Genomic DNA, 19,004 nt, shown 5'->3' with positions numbered 1-19,004 from the left:
TTGCATCATCAAACCTGGCCTAAATTTTGACCACATATACCCACTTAACATATCTACATATGGGCAATCATCAACAACAGAAATATACGCTACTAGTTAATTGGTCTGTTCTTCATTGCCCCAGAGGAAATTCTGCCAACTCTAGGGTCCTGATGCTCACTCAATCAAATTAGCTAGCTCAACAATAACCTGGTATCAAATCCTGATCTTCCCAGTCACTTGAAAACACTTTCTTGTGTCTAATGGCTTCAATTGAAACTAAAATTGGTTTAGAAATAACATGGATCCATGGCATAGTTATGTTTCCCTCCGGTAATTGGTATTTTGTATTTAAATTTGCATTTAATAGATTAGATTGAAGGGCTTTATAGGATTGAATGTACGGTTAATCATGTAAGGTTTGAATGAGCATTTTAGGTATGCTGTTGAGAATACATATGTAAGTGAACTGTGTCCAGAAACATTATCCTGAATCAGCACTTTGATCAAATTTTCAATAGAGATGTGGAAAGCTTGCAAGTGAAAATAATTTCCATTGGATCAGTTCATGCAAGACTAAGTGTTATAAAACAGGAAAATCTAGATGCATTTTATTTTTACCATGTTAGAATTTTTATTGCTCGTTTGATAATGATGTATTGTTGTGCGCGGAGATGGATACGCAGTGCCTCTGTCACCATGGGAATGTGGTAACAGTATGCTCCTTTAAATATCTGCACTTTACTACAAAGCATCTTGTGTATTTATAAGGCTTTCTATTGTGGTAGAATTATTGTCAGTACAATAATTACAAGTAATTACTATGTTCCATTTGCCCAACTGCATAAGTTGTAACATTACATCAACTTTAATTTAGGTAAAATATACTATAGTTGCAAGAATGTATTTGTGTTTTATCAAAAGTTTATACTGTAATACCTCCGTAAAATTCTAGGCACCTATTGTGACATTAGCACAATACACCAGCTACTGAAAGGTACTAAGATTGTGCAGATGGTCATCTAAGTATGTTCTTCAAATGTGCAGTGAATTGTTTGCTGTCATCAGTCTGCTCTTCTCTATTACACTATTTGGATTGCACAGACTCTTTTGCAGGGTCTGGAGAAGATTTGATGCAAACCTATTGATCTGATACAGTGTAAAAGCCTTTTCAAATATCTGAGCAAACTAGCACGGGTTATTTTTCTAAAATGAAGACTTTGAAAATAGTTAATTTGAAGGCTTTAAAAGAGACTTGAGTTTATATAGTGTCCCTCACAATCTTAGGATGTCTTAAATCAGGAGTAGGCTAGATGCAGCCCACGAAGGTATTTCGACTGGCCTGCGAGCAAATATTGGGATACGATGCTTATCCCGCCCGTGAGCGATTTTTCCTTATTCTGAGTGTTTCACGCAACCACACTGATGGACATGCATGGTGTCTTGTTACACTGGCCCCAGGTTCCGTTTTGTTTCAAACCAAACACTGGTATATACAAATGATGGGAAGGCAGACTACCTTATTAATATGTATTAGATACTCTCCGTGCACGCGCAGGTTTTCAGATGGGATCGTTCAAATTTGTAAACAGAAATAGCGTCGCTGTGTTTTAATAAGGAATCCACTCTAAATATCCAGATATTTACATGTGCTACGATACTGGTTGAATAACTCACGTTTCAAAATAGAATTGAAGAAAATAATTCCAATGGCAATGAATGCAAAACACAGGAAGGTAGACGTTGGGTGCCGTAGTTTTAACAAGTTTACTGGGCAAGTAAGGAAAGATGAAGTTGTGCAAATGAAGGCTAGTTTCAGAAAACAAATGTCATTTTTTTGCCAAGAAAAACAATGAAAATGAAGGAAATACCCGTGCCAGCTACGAAGTCTCAAAACGTATTGCAGCACTTACCTGTGTGAGCAATTATTTTCAAAAATGAAGCACACCAAGAACCATTTGAGAACAAGATTGACTGATGCCCATCTGGATAATGTCTTGCTCTTGGCATCAACAAGTCTGACACCCAATATTGAGAAGCTTTCAAGCAACAAACAGCATCATGTTTCACATTGATTTATCGACTGTTTACATTAAAATTTTCTTTTTTATTATACTTAATTTACCACCATTCAATGCTTCATGTTCATACGTTTTATGTTTAAAGATTCTTTGTGTCCTTTTAATAGATTCAAAAGATGCCTTGTTTGAAATGAATTGCAACTAAACTGAGTTCTTTGATTACTAGTTGGCATGCTTGGTTAAGCCCAAATGATTTTCTGGCATGTGTTATTCATTACTTTGAGGCAAAACATAACTAGATGTATTTAAATGGATAATTCCCATATTTCAAGTTTTTTTTAATGGCATTTAACTGGCCCACTGTCTGCTCATTAATACGCAATCCAGCCACAGAGGTGAAAAGGTTGCTGACCCCTGTCTTAACTCATTTATCACTCTTGAGCCTTTTCTTTGCTATGTAGTTGCCGGAGAATGGTTATCTTCCAAAACTATCTGTCCTTATTTAGTGTCGCTTAACCAATACACATGAAGCGAAAGAAAATGGGAGGAGGAGCAGTCCTTCAAGCCTTTTGCCCCATTGAATAAGATCTCTGCTAGCCTCAGTTTCTTTTCTACGTCATTTCCATACCCGTTTATTTAAATTCAAAAATTCAAAGTAAATGTATTATCAAAGTACATATAGTATGTGTTATCATATATAACTTTTAAGATTCATTTTCTTGTGGGCGTTAACAGTAAATACAAAGAAACGCGATGGGATCAGTTAAAGACCACACCCAACAAAACGGACAAACAACCGCTGTGCAAAAGACAACAAACTGCAAATGGATAAAGAGAAAAAAAGATAATAATTATTGAGAACATGAGATGATGAGTCCTTCAAAGTGTGTCCATAGGCTGTGGGAACAGTTCAGCGATGGAGTGAGTGAAGTTATCCCCTTTTGGTTCAAAAGCCTGATGGTTGAGGGGTAGTAACTGTTCCTGAACCAGGCAGTGGAGGTCCTGAGGCTCTTGTACCTTTTTCCTGATGGCAGCAGTGAGAAGAGAGTGCAGCTTGGATGGTGGGAATCCTTCATGATGGGATGCTGCTTTAGTGCTGCATGAAGATGTACTCCATGTTGGAGGGCTTTACTCGTGATGGACTGCACTGTATCCACTACTATTGTAGGCTTTTGCAGTAAAGGGCATTGGTACTTCCCTACCAGGCTATGGTATGACCAGTCAGAATACTCTCCACCATATATCTATAGAAGCTTTGGATAACATGCCAAATCTTTGCAAACTGTTGTGCTCTCTTCGTAATGGATCTTCCATCATGGACCCAGGACAGATCCTCTGAAATGAAATTATTTCTGTTTTTTAATTTATCATATATTTATCTACTTCCACTGAGTACTTCCAATGATCTGGCCCTATCACCTCCTGGGGTAGAGAATTCCAGAGGTTCATCACCCTCTGGCAGAAGTTCCTCTGTACTCCATTTTAAATTAACTGGTCTTTTGTAGTGAAGTCCCATAGATCATTTTTTTCCACTGATTATATGTAGTTACAATTAATATTTATATTTATATAGATCATGCATATCAGTGATGAATAATTGGACTAACTTTAGTCTATTATGCCTAAAGATTTATCTCAGAGAGCCTGTCTTTTAGGCTGGAACTTTGAACTTGAATTAGAAATTCAAGTAGGTCTGGATGCTATGAATTTTAGCTGCTATTGATAACTGTGTTTGTCAATATGCTGTATCTCATGATTTCCATAAGGAATTATAGTGACCAGGCACAAAGGTTATAAATAGCAACTGGAGACTGAAAGGGGGAAAAAACCTTGCATTTTGTACAAGTAAAGCAATAATGTGAATTTTGAGTAATTGTTGCTTGAGCTGTGGTAAATATTGTAGCGGAATCAGCTAGCAACACGTACAACAAGGAATCAGCTAGGATATCTGTGATGCTCTTCTGACCTTGATCATTGAGACTGATGCGATATCAGAGGTGTCACCAGTAAACTGCTTCAGTTTGAAATATAATTTGTTCAGAGAACAAAAACGTAAGTGCTTTGTGACCATCTAAGTAGCTGAGGCCCAGGAAGGCATCATAAAGAGAGCAAGATCACAAGATAAGGAGACAATTCAACCCTTTCTCATTCATATTAAGTAGGCAATGGAAACTAAGTCAAGCAGAAAATGGGTTCAAAATATGGTAAAAGGCCAAATGTAAAGATACTTATAATTACAGTAAATGCATACTCTACCTATAACAGGACAAATGAGTTATTGAAAATAGTTTTAACTGAGTGACATTTAAATTTTCTTAGACAAAACAGAGTGTGCTGATCTGAGAGGTACAATAAATATTGCAGGGTATTTGACATTTAGGAAGTAAAGGCAAAAAAAGAGGTGACATTGGTATGGTATTTGGAGAGGACCTTGGCTCAGCAGATCCTGATACAGAATTAGAATAAATTTGGATGGTGCTAAGCAGGTAGTGTTGGTTGGAGTTGTTTAAAACTCTCTAGTTGGTGCTGTTATGTGCACTGTATAAATGAGAAAATTAATGTGTATTTAGTACTTCAAACTACTTAACAATAAAGAGGATGAATTCCTGGAATGTATAAGAGATTGATTTCTTGAGTAGTAAATTAAGAAAATTTCGATGGAATACACTGTTTTAGATCTGATAACATGCAACAAGGAAGGTTTAATTGAACGCCTTGTTAGAAAAGAGTTCCTTAGTAAAAGTGACCATATGATAAGCTTAGAAAATGGTGCATTTCAATTTTAATCTGGCGCATTCAGTGTAAACAAGGAAAACCACAATGGTACAAGTGCCAGTGCTCCAGTGAAAGCACAAGAAACTGAACCTGCTGAATTTCGAGGAAGCGTGGGAAGCATAACCTGTTAAGCCACTGGCAAATCATTGAAATTAGAAACAATTGGAAAATGGATTATCAGAGTTTTATTTTATTGGGAAATGCTGGTGTTCAAAGGATCCCGAGTTTCCTAGCACAAATAACACTAATTGATAAAATGCAGATGCAGAAAGCAAATAGTGTGATGGCTTTTATGACCAAAGGATTTGAATTCAAGAGTTAAAAATGTCTCACTGCAATTATGCAGCGCATTGGTGAAATGATAGATGGAGTATTATGTACAATTTTGGTTTGTCTACCTAGTTGCCATAGAATAAGCACAGAATAGATTCACCATACTGCTTCCTGGAATGGGGGTGAGGGCCTCTCATATGAAGACAGATTGTATAGACTGGGCCTCTGCTCTCTGGAGTTTAGAATTAGACATGACTTCATTGAAATGTACAAAATTCTTAGAGGGATCAACAGGACAGACATAAGGAATATGTTCCTCTTGGTTAAGCAATCTAGAATGAGGAATCACAGGGCTAGACAATGTAGAACTAAAATCAGAAATTGTTCATTCAGAGGATGGTGCTGGTTTGGAATGATATATTCAACAATGAGTTTGCCATATGTCTGGATATTAAGGGGCATTGAGAGATATGAGGATAGTGCTAGAAAATGGTAGAAGATGAGCCATGGTTTTGTTAAATGGCAGAATGTACCCAAGGTTTAAATGCCTACAATGCTCCTCATATTTATTTTCAAATAAAGGAAGAATAAATAAGCATTTTAAGTAAATGTTTCAAATTGTTCATTGGAAATTAATAAAAGAAAATTAAGAATCATGCAATGTAATTACAAGATATATGGATTGAAATAATTAAAGCTTCCCAAACATAAACTGTAAGTTGATAGTACCTTGAGTGTCTGAGAGTAAAATGACTGATTAACATCTGAGCATTACAAGTTAATCATTTGATGTCTCATTAAATTTTCTATGTTGCAGCATTGGGCTATGTAGTAATGTGTTTGAATTCAAACCTGTCAGTGACTAACAGGACAAATACCCTTCTACTTCATCCCTCCCCCCGCTTCTTATCCCCCCTCGACCATCCCATGTTACTTCACTCCTGATGAAGGGTTTCGGCCCGAAACGTCGTCACTACCTCCTCCCCTAGATGCTGTCTGGCCTGCAGAGTTCTGCCAGCATTTTGTGTTTTTATTAGAGTTATAGGGAAGTAGTCACCCAAAGCAGCAGGAGGCGAATAGCAAGGTGACTATCAGGAGAAATGGAAATGCGAATAGGCAGTTAGCACGGAGCATGTCGGAGGCCATTCCCCTCAATAATAACAACACCGCCCTGGGGGGTGACCTCCCATACCATCCGAATGCTATGCTACCTCTCTGGTGCCAGGGTGCGGGACATCTCAGATCCTGTCCACAGCATTTTGGAAAGAAAGGGAGAGCAGATAAATGTCGTGGTGTATATTGGTACCAATGATATTGGAAGCAAAAGGGTCCTGAAAAGAGAATTTCAAGAGGTAGGTAGGAAGTTGAGAAGTAGGACTTCCAGGGTCATAATTTCTGGATTACTGCCTGTGCCACATGGCAGTGAGGGTGGAAACAGGATGATTTGGCAGATAAATACGTGGCTGAGAAGCCGGCGCAGGGGGCAGGGCTTCAGGTTCTTTGATCATTCAATCTCTTCTGGGGGAGGTACGACCTTTTCAAAAGTGATGTGTTGCACTTGAACCCAAAGGGGGCCAATATTCTTGTGGGCAGGTTTGTTAGAGCTGTTGTGGAGGGTTTAAACTAATTTGACAGGGGGGTGGAACTGAAATGAAGGGATTCAGGATAGGACGAATGGTAAAAAAGCAAAGATAATGTGCATTCAGACTGTCAGGAAGGGCAGGCAAATTATAGGACAAAATTTCAGCCAGCAGGGTATGTATCAGTGCATTCGGGATGCAGATTCAAAAAGGGTAGCAAATACAGTACTCAAAGTGTTATATCTCAATGCATGAAGTAAAATAAATAAGGTGGATGATCTTGTTGCACTGTTACATTGCCAGGTATGATGTGGCCATCACTGAGTCGTGACTGAAGGATGGTTGTAGTTGGGAGCTGAATGTCCGAGGTTGCACATTGTATCAGAGGGATAGGGAGGCAGGCGGGGTGGGGGGAGGGAGTTGCATGGATCTGCTGGTAAAGAAAGGCATCAAATCAGTAGAAAGATGTGACATAGATGTTGAATCCTTGTGAGCTGAGTTAAGAAACTGCTCAGGTTAAAGGACCCTTATGGCATTTCTATATAGGTCTCCCAACAGTAGCTGGGATGTGAACCACAGGTTAAAGCATGAAATAGAAAAGGCATGTCAAAAGGACAATGTTATGATAGTCATGGGAGATTGCAACATGCACATCGATTGGGAAACTCAAGTTGGTAATGGATCTCAAGAGAGTGAGTTTGTTGAATGCCTACGAGATGCTTTTTAGAGCAGTTTGTTGTTGAGCCTACTAGGGGATCAGTTGTACTGGACTGGAGGTTATGTAATGAACCGGAGACAATTAGGGAGCTTAAGGTAAAAGAACCCTTAGGAGACAGTGATCACAATATGATTGAGTTCAACTTGAAATTTGATAGGGGGAAAGTAAAGTTTGATGTAGCAGTGTCTGGTATTAGAGAGGAGTTGGCCAGAGTAAATTGAAAGGAGCTGCTGGCAGGGATGACATGAGTTTCTGGTAAAAGTGAGGAAGGTGCAGGATAGATGTATTACAATACATCTTTGACAAGGGAAGTCAAAGCTAATGTAAAAGCAAAAGAGGGGGCATACAACAAAGCAAAAATTAGTGAGAAGACGGAGAATTGAGAAGCTTTTAAAAACCTATGGAGAGCAGCTAAAATAATCATTAGGAGAGAAAATATGAAATATGAAAGCAAGCTAGCAAACAGCATCAATGTGGATAGTAAATCTTTTTCAAGTATTGTAAAAAGAAAAGGAGAGGTGAGAATGGATATAGGAACACTAGAAAATGAGGCCAGAGAAATAATAGTGGGGACTAAGGAGATGGCAGATGAACTAAATGAGTATTTTGCATTAGTCTTCACTGTGGAAGACACTAGCTTTGTGCAAGATGTTGAAGGGTGTGAGGGAAGAAAAGTGAGTGTAGTTACTACTACAAAGGAGAAGGTGCTCAAAAGGCTGAAAGACTTATGGATACATAAGTCACCTGGGCCAGCTGAACTGCACCCTAGGGTCTGAAAGGGGTGGCTCTCGAGATTGTGGTATCTTTAGTAATGATCTTTCAAAAATCATTGGACTCTAGCATGGTGCCAGAGGACTGGAAAATTGCAAATGTCACTCCACTCTTTAAGAAAGGAGGAAGGCTGCAGAAAGGAAATTATTGACCTGTTAGCCTGACCTCAGTGGTTGGGAAGGTGCGGGAGTCAATTGTTAAGGATGAGAAGATGGAGTACTTGGTGACACAGGACAAGATAGGATGAAGTTAGCATAGTTTCCTTCAGGGAAACTCTTGCCTGACAAACCTGTTGGACAACTTTAAGGAGATTACAAGTAGGATAGCAAAAAGGGATGTAATAATGGATGTTGTATATTTGGACTTACAGAAGGTCTTTGACAAGGTAAACAGCCTCATGTGTGGCACCAAGTTAAGAGCCCATGATATTACAGGAAAGTTATGGGCATGGTTAGAGCATTGGCTGATTGGTAGAAGGCAATGAGTGGGAATAAAAGGATCCTTTTCTGGTTGGCTGCCAGTGACCAGTGGTGTTCTGGAGTGGTGTTGGGAGCACTTCTTTTTATGCTCTATATCAATGGTTTAGATGGTAGAATAGATGGCTTTGTTGTGAAATTTGCAGATGATATGAAGATTGGTGGAGGGGCAAGTGTTGAGGAAACAGGTCGGTTGCAGAAGGACTTAGACAGATTGGGAGAATGGGCAAGAAAGTGGCAAATTAAACACAATGTTGGAAAATGCATGGTCATGCACCTGGATAGAAGAAATAAATGTGTGGACTATTTTCTAAATGGGGAGGAAATCCAAAAATCTGAGATGCAAAGGGACTTGGGAGTCCTTGTGCAGGATTCCCTAAAGGTTAACTTGAGAGTAGAGTCAATGATGAGGAAGGCAAGTGCAATATTATTATTCACTTCAAGAAGTCTAGAATAGAAGAGCAGGGATGTGATGCTGAGACTTTATAAGGCAACGGTGAGGCCTCACCTTGAGTACTATGAACAGTTTTGGGCACCTCATCTTAGAAAAGATGTGCTGGCATTGGAGAGGGTCCAGAGGAGGTTCGCAAGGATGATTCCAAGAATGAAAGGGTTATCACATGAGGAACGTTTGATAGCTCGGGATCTGTACTCACTGGAATTTACAGGATGAGAGCAGATCTCATTGAAACCTTACGAATGTTGAAAGGGCTAGACATGGTAGATGTGGAAAGGATGTTTCCCATTGTGGAGGGAGTCTAGGACAAGAGGGCATAGCCTCAGGATAGAGAGATGTCCATTTAAAACAAAGATGCTGAGAAATTTCTTTAGCCAGAGGGTGGTGAATTTGTGGAATTTATTACCACAGGCAGCAGTGGAGGCCAGGTCATTGGGTATATTTAAGGCAGAGCTTGTAAGGCTCCTGATTGACCATGGTATCAAATTTTACAGGGATAAGGCTGGGCAGTGGAGCTGAGGGGGAAGGAAAAGGATAAGCCTTGATTAAATGGCAGAGCAAATTTGATGGGCCAGTTGGCTTAATTCTGCTCCTCTGTCTTGTGGTCTGGTGCACTCTAATTTTAGACTCCCTGTTCTGGGAAAGAGACGGTAAACATCAAGTTGTCTATTTTTTGTTTCTCATAATTTTATAAACATCTAAGGGTATCCATCAGCTTCCTACATTCCAGAAAGAATGAACACAGATTTTACAATCTCTCCTTATAACTACAATCCCCCATTAAATCTTGGCACATCTTTTCTTACTGTCTATTGCTATCACATCCTTCCTGTAGTGTGCAAACTAGAAATGTACCCAATATTCTAAGCACAGTCAAACCAATGTTATGCACAATTGCAGCTTGACCTCCCAACTCCCAATTGCCATGGCATTTGGAATATTTGCCTTCCTAGACCTTTTTCATTACCCTGTCCACCTGTGTCACTGTTTTCAGGGTAATATGAGAGTACCCCCCAGGTCTCACTGTACATCAACACATTTAATCAGTATGTGCCAACAGAATTTGACCACACTAAGTGCATTACCTCATTATATTCAACCCAATTCTCTCAAATTATTCATCTCATATACATTATATTGCAACTTCTTCATATTCCAAATTTCCTTTTTCATACATGACCTGGCTTTATTTGCCCTGTTGTCCTCTCTTATGACGTTTTTCTTTCAATTGCTGCTAGTCCTTCCACATTATTAATATGAATCTTATGAGCTTCCTGTTTCCAGTTGTACTTGAGATACCATGTTCCCCAGAACCAGATCAGGGATTTCCTTCTTTCTCATTTGGACCAGAACCTCCTTACTAAGTTCTTCTGAACACAATTTCTTTGGCATTTCCTTTAAAATCAGGAAAAGCTGAAATTCCCTCAAGTCATCACTTCCTTTTCTGCACATTGCTGTAATTTTGCTATTTGGTAACTCAGAGGTAGCATGAAAGCTCTCTTTTATTCTTAACTTGGAAATGACAATATTCTTTATTACCATCAACAACCTCATGTGCCAGCACTATGATGGCTTCCTTCATCAGTACTGCCATGCTGCCAACTTGTTTTCCTTTTCCTCCTTTCCTGAGTACATGGCATTCGAGAAGATTATTTGCGAGATCCTGTTCTGGTTTTTGATCCATGTTTCAGTTACCACTACATCATAATCCCACAAAACTATTTGTGCCTCCAGGTCTACAACCTAATTCACCATACTTTGTGTTTGGTCCTAGGACAGACGATTCGCTCAAGAAGAATAATAGAAACAGTCAGTCCAAAAGAAATTGAATATGAACTTGGAAATATTCCCCTTGAATGGGAAGGTAAGCATGCAAGCTCAGAATGTGTCATGACAGGTTCTGCTCTGTGACTGTCTACAAAATCTACTGTGACATTTATAATACCTCTCACAGGAGCATTTTCAACAAGATGGATCAGTGTTGTGTGTTATTCTTGCTGGGTCTGTATACTCAAAACACTGTGGCTGCACCTTCGATCGAATGGCGAGCAGCAGCAGCTGAAAGTGACAGGTCACCACCATCTGCTCGGGGGACTTATCATGTGTAATAATCAACTTTTCCATGATCTACAAATGCTGCAAAACAAAATCTTAAAAACAAAATCTAAAAACTCAAACTAAAATAGAGACACGAGATCTGCAGATACTGGAAATCTTGAGCAACCCACACAAAATGCTGGAGGAACTTAGCAGGTCTAAACAAATGCTGTTTACTTTGTTAATAAAACAAGCTATCATCTATATTCTTGTATCTTTCTCTGGTGTTCCATGTTGTTTTATCAATAGACAATAGAGACTCAAGATACAAAGTGTAGTGATGAAGGGTCTCGGCCTGATGCATCGACTGTTAAATTATCCGTAGATACTGCCTGATCTGCTGAGTTCCTCCAGCATTTTGTGTAGCTTAAAAATAGAATGAACCTTGTAAATGTAAATATTTGACAAAAGCAGGAATACTTTTACCCTTGCCAGTTGTCCTTTCTTTGAATTAGACAGACTTCCCCCAACTAGAAAGGTGAAGCAGCTTCTTTTTATCAGCTAAAATTTATTTGAAGTATATTAAAAATTAACACTGGTTAAATGAGAAAAGGTCTTGTATAGAACTGATAAACTACATGTGGCACTGAACCACATTGGTCATGTCTATGACCTTGAATCCTAGGATTGTAGCGTTTAGTAATTTCTTCCACATATCAATTCTGCTCTTCTTGGAGTAGCAGTTGTCTCCTTCAATGAATTTTGTTGACTGTTTAAAGGAGCAATCCATTTGTGAACCTATAGCCAAGTTTTGTCTTGAGGTGGAGGAGGATAGGTTTCATCATAATGTGACATTCTGTGTAAATATTCCTTGATGTATTTCCATCACTGCTCCTTGTTTCAACCAATGTTTTTCAAAAAGGCATTTCTTTTAAACTTAAAAATCATACCTATCGATGACATTCAGATGGATTTTTTTTCTACTTTCATGATTATGAAGGAATTAAGAGCTCACCTCCCATTACTTCCTCTAAACTGAACAGATAGATATTCCGCTGCTCACAGCTGCAACTGCAAAAATGCAACCTGTTTTGTTAAGGCAAGTGCAAGGTGGAAACTTCCAGTAGTTTAGAACAGTGGACAAATTTATCTATCACGTGATAGATTGGAACATAAATAGGTGCAGGAGTGGGCTAAGTGGCTTCCCAAGCTTCCTCTGTCAGTAGCATTTTTGGCTGATTTGATTTTGGCCTCCGCTACACTTTCTTTCCTGTTTTCTAATACCCTTAATTCCCCTAAGTACCAGAACTCTTTCCATTTGAGTTTTGAATATATTTATAGGTAACTGTTAATCTGCCAAATCTGTCTGCGGTAGAGGATAGCAGAGATTCAAGAGCCTCAGTAAAAAGTTCTGCTCATCCTGTGCTTAAATGGGTGATGCTTTATTCTGAAGCTATGCCCCCAAGTTCAAAACACTTTCCCCCAAGAGGGGGGAATAGACATTCTAGCAAATTCACTCAGAATCTTCTATCTTTCAATAAGATCAGCATTCATTCATCAAAGTTATATTGAGGTATTTTGTATTTTGCATCATGATACTAAGTAGGTAACTCAGCCTTCAGTACATGGGTTCACAGTTGTAGAGTTTACTATCTAATTATGTTATTTGTTGATCTTCAGAAAAAAACATTAACAACTGAGATGTCTCATCTGTCAAGATGTTCCTACTAATTTGCTTGCTTAGCCGAGAATTGCAATCTTATCCTGCAACATTTTATTCTAAGTTGCACAATTGAAAATCAGTAAGTGGTCCAATTCTGAATAGTTGAAGTTACTCCAGGTATTTTTCTGTTAAGAATGATTTGTACACATTTCTGCTTGGACGCTTGAATGATGGACATCAATGCATTTTTCAATATTGCTAGGTGAAAATCAATGGTATTTCCAGTTAAGATGGCAGTAGGGAACATGTGCGACAGCTGTTTTGTAGTGTAAAAAGTTAAGAAATCTGACTAAAAACATCATTAAAAATACATTTTCTGAGGTAAATTGGGTTAAGTTATTAAAGGGGCGAGTGATGTTCGGGGGGGATGAGCTGAGATGGTGTGTTGCAGAATTGTTGCAGACGGAGTTGCAATGCCTGTACAACTGGCCTGGTGCAAGGTTGGATCGTTCTGGGCGTCGAGCTGATTTGAAGAGCATAAGAACAACTTTGGGTTGGGCGGTGAAACTTGGACCAGGAGTGAGTCACTCGGTGGCGTGGTCTGGGCCTGGAGCCTCTCACCACCGCAGGGCCCTAGTGCAAGGTGTGATCCACTGTTTAGACAGTGTAAATTCTGGCCCAGATTGAAGGTGAGAGTCTATCTTGCTCACTCTCCGCAATGTTCATTCCTCTCTCAGAGCGCTGGAGCCTTTAGCTGCTCCGGTGTTTGGTCAATTTAAACACCAGCCCAGATAGACTGAAGAGACAGAGTGTTGGGATCTGGGGCAAGAGCCGATTTTTGCTTACTCTCCACGATGGTCACTCTTGTCCATGGCACCGAGGCTATGAAGACTGCCCTGGCTGCTGTACTCCGTGCCTTGCTAATATGTTGAGCTGATAAACAAGGCTTCGGGCCTATGCTCCAGAGTTCACATTTGAGGACTCCGTTTTGGTTCACTTCAATTGAAGAGTTAATTAGCAAATATTCACTCTCTCTCGTACACACTTCTTGCAATATTTTCAGGTTAAACATTTTTTACAAAAATACTTATCTAAGTTTCCATATACAAGAATCTGATTTGTTGGATACTATTTTGAATATGAATCCTTTAGTAAGAGGTTGCTTTGCTAGAATTTATAATTTATTTTTACTACAAGAGATAACCTCTCTTGGGAGAGAGAACTTAATATGATCTTTGCTAACAAAGATTGGTTGTGAGTTCTGAAAATGGTCAATTCTTCTTCGATATGTGCCAATCACTGTTTAATTCAATTTAAAATTGTTCACCGTTATTATTTAACAAAGGGGAGACTATCTAAAATATTTCCTAACATAGACAATTACTGCGATAGGTATAAAACTGAAGTAGCCACTTTGTCTCATATCTTCTGGTCATGTCCTTCATTAAAATCTTTTTGGAAATCTTTATTTTCTACAATTTCTAAAGCTCTGAAAATTATCTTACAACCTAATACATTGACTGTTCTATTTGGAATAGTTCCACATCATATTCAGGGTATTTCATCTTCAAATCAACATGTAATTGCCTTTGTTACATTGTTGGCAAGAAGGGCTATTTTATTAAAATGGAAAGATACCTCTGTCCCTTCATTAATTCAATGGTTTTCTCAAGTAATGTTATGTCTTAGTTTGGAAAAAATCAGAAGTAGAACTTTTGATCCTCAATTTGATTTTGAGAGAAGATGGGGCTCTTTTGCCAAATATTATCATTTAATTTTAATTATTTTATATGGTTTCCTTCCAATTTTATTTTATATAAACCTGAATTGGTGGTTGATGATTCTTCTTTTAGTTTTATATATATAAATAATGGTAAGTCATATTGCTCCAGGAGTTGATTCCTAATGTTTTTTTTTCCTCTTTTTTTCTTTTTCTTTCTCCTCTTAGTAAATTAGGGTTCTCTTTTTTCCTTCTTTTCTTTCTAATTTTTTTTCCCATTATCATATATTATCCTTTTTTGATAAGATTTTTTTCAGCTTTATTAATTGTATATATATCAACTTGTTGAAGTTTTGTATCATTTTATAGCTGTAGGAGATTATATATCAATAAAAAGATTCTAAAAATGACAATTGTTTGCACAGTTTATGTTTTTTTTCTCTTGCATTTTGGGTGTTGGTCTTTTATTTTTATTTTAATTTTTATTCTTTTTTTTAAATTGGGTTATTTCAGGTTCCGTGTTAATCAGGATCTCTGTAAAAAGGAAACAAATCTAACAGAAATGGAGAAATCTTGCAGGAAACCTTTCTGCAGGACTACCCATCGGTAGTAATTGGCAGTTTTTGCGCTGGTGACTCTTCATCTTGAAGACTTGGGCTAGTGAGTGAGAGCTACAGATGGGACATACCTCTGTCTTAAAGTAACTTCCATATATAAAGAGCTTGCAAAGTCAATATTCTCTTTCTGCTGTTTTTCCACTTGAAAAACAATATACTATTTGTTTTTATGGCATAAAATGAGCAAAAACCAGGTTACTTCTGGATAACTTGCTGAACTATTCAGGTGTAGTTAGGAAGATAAAACAGTCTTTGGGATTAAAACTGGATAGTTTAAAATCTAAGGCTTGATGATATGTTCATGGCTGGCCCACTGTTCATTTCTAATTTCCCCTGCACCACTCCTTCTCTGAGTGATAGTAGTGAAACAGATAGTACAATCTCTACTTTGTTAAGAGTTTGTGAAGGTTTGGCATGACATCTAAAACTTTGACAAACATACATGTGTTGTGGAGAGTATATTGACTTGCTGCACCAGAACCTGTATGGAAACACCAATACCCTTGAACAGAAAATGCTATAAAATGTAGTGGATACAACCCAGTCCATTATAGGTAAAGCCCTCCCTACATGGAGTGTTGTCACAGGAAAGTAGCATCCACCACCAGGAAGAAGGTATAGAAGCCTCATACCACCAGGTTCAGAATCAGTTATTTCCCTTCAGTCATCAGGTTCTTGAATGAGAGGGGATAACTTCACATGTTCCATCACTGAACTGTTCCCTTAAGCTATGGACTCACTTTCAATGACTCTTTATCTCATGTTCTAGATATTTATTGCTTATTTATTTATCATTAATATTTTTTCTTTCTTTCTTGCATTTTCACAGCTTGTTGCTTTTGCACACTGGTTGTCAGCCCTGTTGGTGTGGTCTTCTATTGATTCTATTATGCTATTGGATTTATTGAGCATGCCTACAAGAAATTGAATCTCAGGGTTGCATTTGGTGACATACATGTAGTTTGATAGTAAATTTATTTTGAATTTTGAACTTGGAGCAGTCCAATAATGTCATGCATACTATTATTTATTTTCATTCAAGGTTTACTTAATTACTTGAATCAGATTTATGAATATTAATTTTAATTTAATACTAATCCCACTCAGTGGGTAGATACTGATTTATACTATCAGGAGTGGAATGTGGTTGGGAGGCAATGCGTAGAATTATTTTACCCACATTGATACCGACTTTCTTGAGGAATTGGCAGATTTGTCAAAACAGGAAAATGGATAACTAGAATGAGAAAAAGAATGTTTTTCTTCCAAACTTTTAGACCAGCCTAAGAAATGCCTTGCATTTCTCCCAGTTACAAGAGGGACTACTCTTCAAGTGTACCTCATAGTCTGTAATACATGACCTTGGGTAATGAAAGACATTATGAATTGTCACGTTTCATATACAAGGTATCCATCTCACGAGTGTTGATTTTTTTTTATTCTCTTGGTATAAAGTAGTGTAAGATGTAAAGCACAGTTTGCTATGGGGATTCCCTTCCTCATTGTTTATTCCAGCTAGTCTCGCAGCTCGCCATCAGCAGTGTACCATAGTGTATTGGAATATGTGCTCACATCACCATAGGTTTACTGTCTATTCATATCGTATTTGGCTATGGTCTCTGTAACAGTATTTGTGTGAATTCACAGTCCCAAAATGAGGTCTTAATAAATTTACTTTATGTTCTTGAATCAGTGGAGCAGGAACTAAAACAGATGCATCACAGAAGCATGATTAAGTTGAGGTAACAAATTTGTCCTCAAGTCAGGCCTTTTCCTTTTCAGTTTCAATATTATCTATCATTAATTTAATATATAATTCTCCCTTTTAGAACAGAAATGAAGGAATTCAGTGTCCAACTAAAATTTCCCTGTTGTGAACAATCCAAATACTGTTAGTCACAAATAAAATAAAATAAAGAAATGAGAATGTGTTTAAAATATTGATAAGATTTTTCTATAAAATTGTTACCATTAGTTCAGCAGGAAAATAAGCAGTTAATATCAAAGCCAAGTCACCCTAATGTTTCTGTAATGTTCCAGATGGTATCAGAAATCTTAGACAGTAAATATTTGAATGAACACTACCATAAGATATAGGAGCAGAAGGCCATTTGACCCATCAAGTCTGCTGCTCCATTCAATCATGGGCTGTTCCATACCCTCTGATGCCCTGGCTAATCAAGAACCTATCTGTCTCTGCCTTAAATGCACCCAATGACTTGGCCTCCACAGCCGCTCGTGACAACAAATTCCACAGATTTACCACCCTCTGACTAAAGTAATTTCTCTGTTCTAAATTGACATCCTTCAATCCTGAAGTTGTGCCCTCTTGTCCTAGACTCCCCTACCATGGGAAATAACTTTGCCGCATCTAATCTGTTCAGGCTTTTTAACATTCAGAATGTTTCTATGAGATCCCCCCCCCCCCATTCTCCTGAACTCCAGTGAATACAGCCCAAGAGCTGCCAGACGTTCCTCATACGGTAACCCTTTTATTCCTGGAATCATTCTCGTGAACTTTCTCTGAACCCTCTCCAACGTCAGCATATCCTTTTTAAAATAAGGAGCCCAAAACTCACACAGTATTCCAACTGTGGTCTCACAACTGCCTTATAGAGCCTCAACATCACATCCCTGCTCTTGTATTCTATACCTTTAGAAATGAATGCTAACATTGCATTTGCCTTCTTCACCACCAACTCAACCTGGAGATACCAGCAATACTGGGCTATTTTCATGCATTTTATTCAGCTTTTGGGAACTGGACACTACTGGCAGTTGTACCATTTTCTTGTACCATCGCAATCCTTATGAAGAGAGCTGCATGACTTAGGTCCAGTGACAATGAAGGAACATGAATACAGTAGATTCTGGTTAATTTGGCCATTGGTTAATCAAGGTCACCGCTTATTTGGAACAACTCTTAAATAACAAAGAATTAACCGAGAATATAGCCAGAATTCCCTTTGTTTATTTGGGACAGGAGACTTGCCAAACTGTTTCTAGCTAGCATCAGCCCTTTGCACTTGTGTGAACATTAGACACCCCACTGTGCTTAGAGTGAACAATTTTTAAATAATGTCAATTCTGTGTGTTTGTGTTCAAAAAGCAGTGATTTTTATCACTGATAGTTGGTGAGAAGTAAGCAGTAAGGCATTTCAGAATGGTTTTGCTCACTGTGGTTTCAAACATTCAGGCTTGGAGATGCCAGAAACAGCATTAGATATTAGTTTTTAAATAGCATGTGCTTATGTTATCCTTTTGGGCCGACAGACATCCATTCAAAAAGCAGTGATTTTTGATCATGTTGTTTTTTGATTTTGACCTTATGCAGAAAAGCAATGAAGGTGGTCCATTGTCTGCACTGACTTTGTTCATTTACAGTCATTCAAAACAAGCATGGTACACTAGATTAATTCCTCTGTCAATAGCTATAAGGAACTAATACACAGTTTTATAGCACTGTAGTAGTATTGGTCGTGTTCTAATTAGTTCTGTAATTTTGTTTAAATATATAGTGTTTTACTGAGTTAAATGGTAGTTTGTCTTTGTTATGCCTTTTAGCTTTTTCCATGAAACTTTGGCTAATTGGAGCAGCTGCTTAATTGGGCCAACATGGACTGGTCTCGATGTGTAACCAGAATCCACTGTTTGTATCAAAATCAGGATGGTGTGCAAACTGCAGAGTAATGTTCCCATAATCATACTGATGTCAGAGGTGATGGCGGTCACAGGTTTGGGATATGACATTGGAATGAATTGGGCAAGTAACAACATATAATTTGTAGTTCGTATGCAATACTGTCTTTGTATGCCAATTGTTTAGGGAATGAGTGGAGGTTGTGGTGGGTGGGATATCAATCAAACAAGCAACTTTGTTGAGAATGATGCTGAGCTTCAGGAAAATGAAGAGTTAC

General features: G+C 38.2%; 1 protein-coding gene across 3 annotated transcripts in view; it reads left to right on the top strand.

The window, feature by feature from the left end:
* ndufaf2 (NADH:ubiquinone oxidoreductase complex assembly factor 2) overlaps positions 1 to 19,004 on the top strand; it is a 111,848-nt gene that overhangs the window by 59,245 nt on the left and 33,599 nt on the right. Inside the window, exon 2 of one of the 3 annotated variants that reach the window (XM_059989342.1) lies at positions 10,830 to 10,914. The exons of 1 other annotated variant lie outside the window; for it this stretch is intronic. In XM_059989342.1, the coding sequence (XP_059845325.1) occupies positions 10,830 to 10,914 (85 nt within the window). Of the gene's footprint in view, positions 1 to 10,824; positions 10,915 to 19,004 lie in introns of all 3 variants that reach the window. One more of the 3 variants, XM_059989341.1, reaches the window with a different exon arrangement.

Source organism: Hypanus sabinus, chromosome 14 (genome assembly GCF_030144855.1).
Source record: "Hypanus sabinus isolate sHypSab1 chromosome 14, sHypSab1.hap1, whole genome shotgun sequence".
NCBI lineage: Eukaryota > Metazoa > Chordata > Chondrichthyes > Myliobatiformes > Dasyatidae > Hypanus > Hypanus sabinus.
This window is presented reverse-complemented; position numbering and strand designations above follow the sequence as displayed.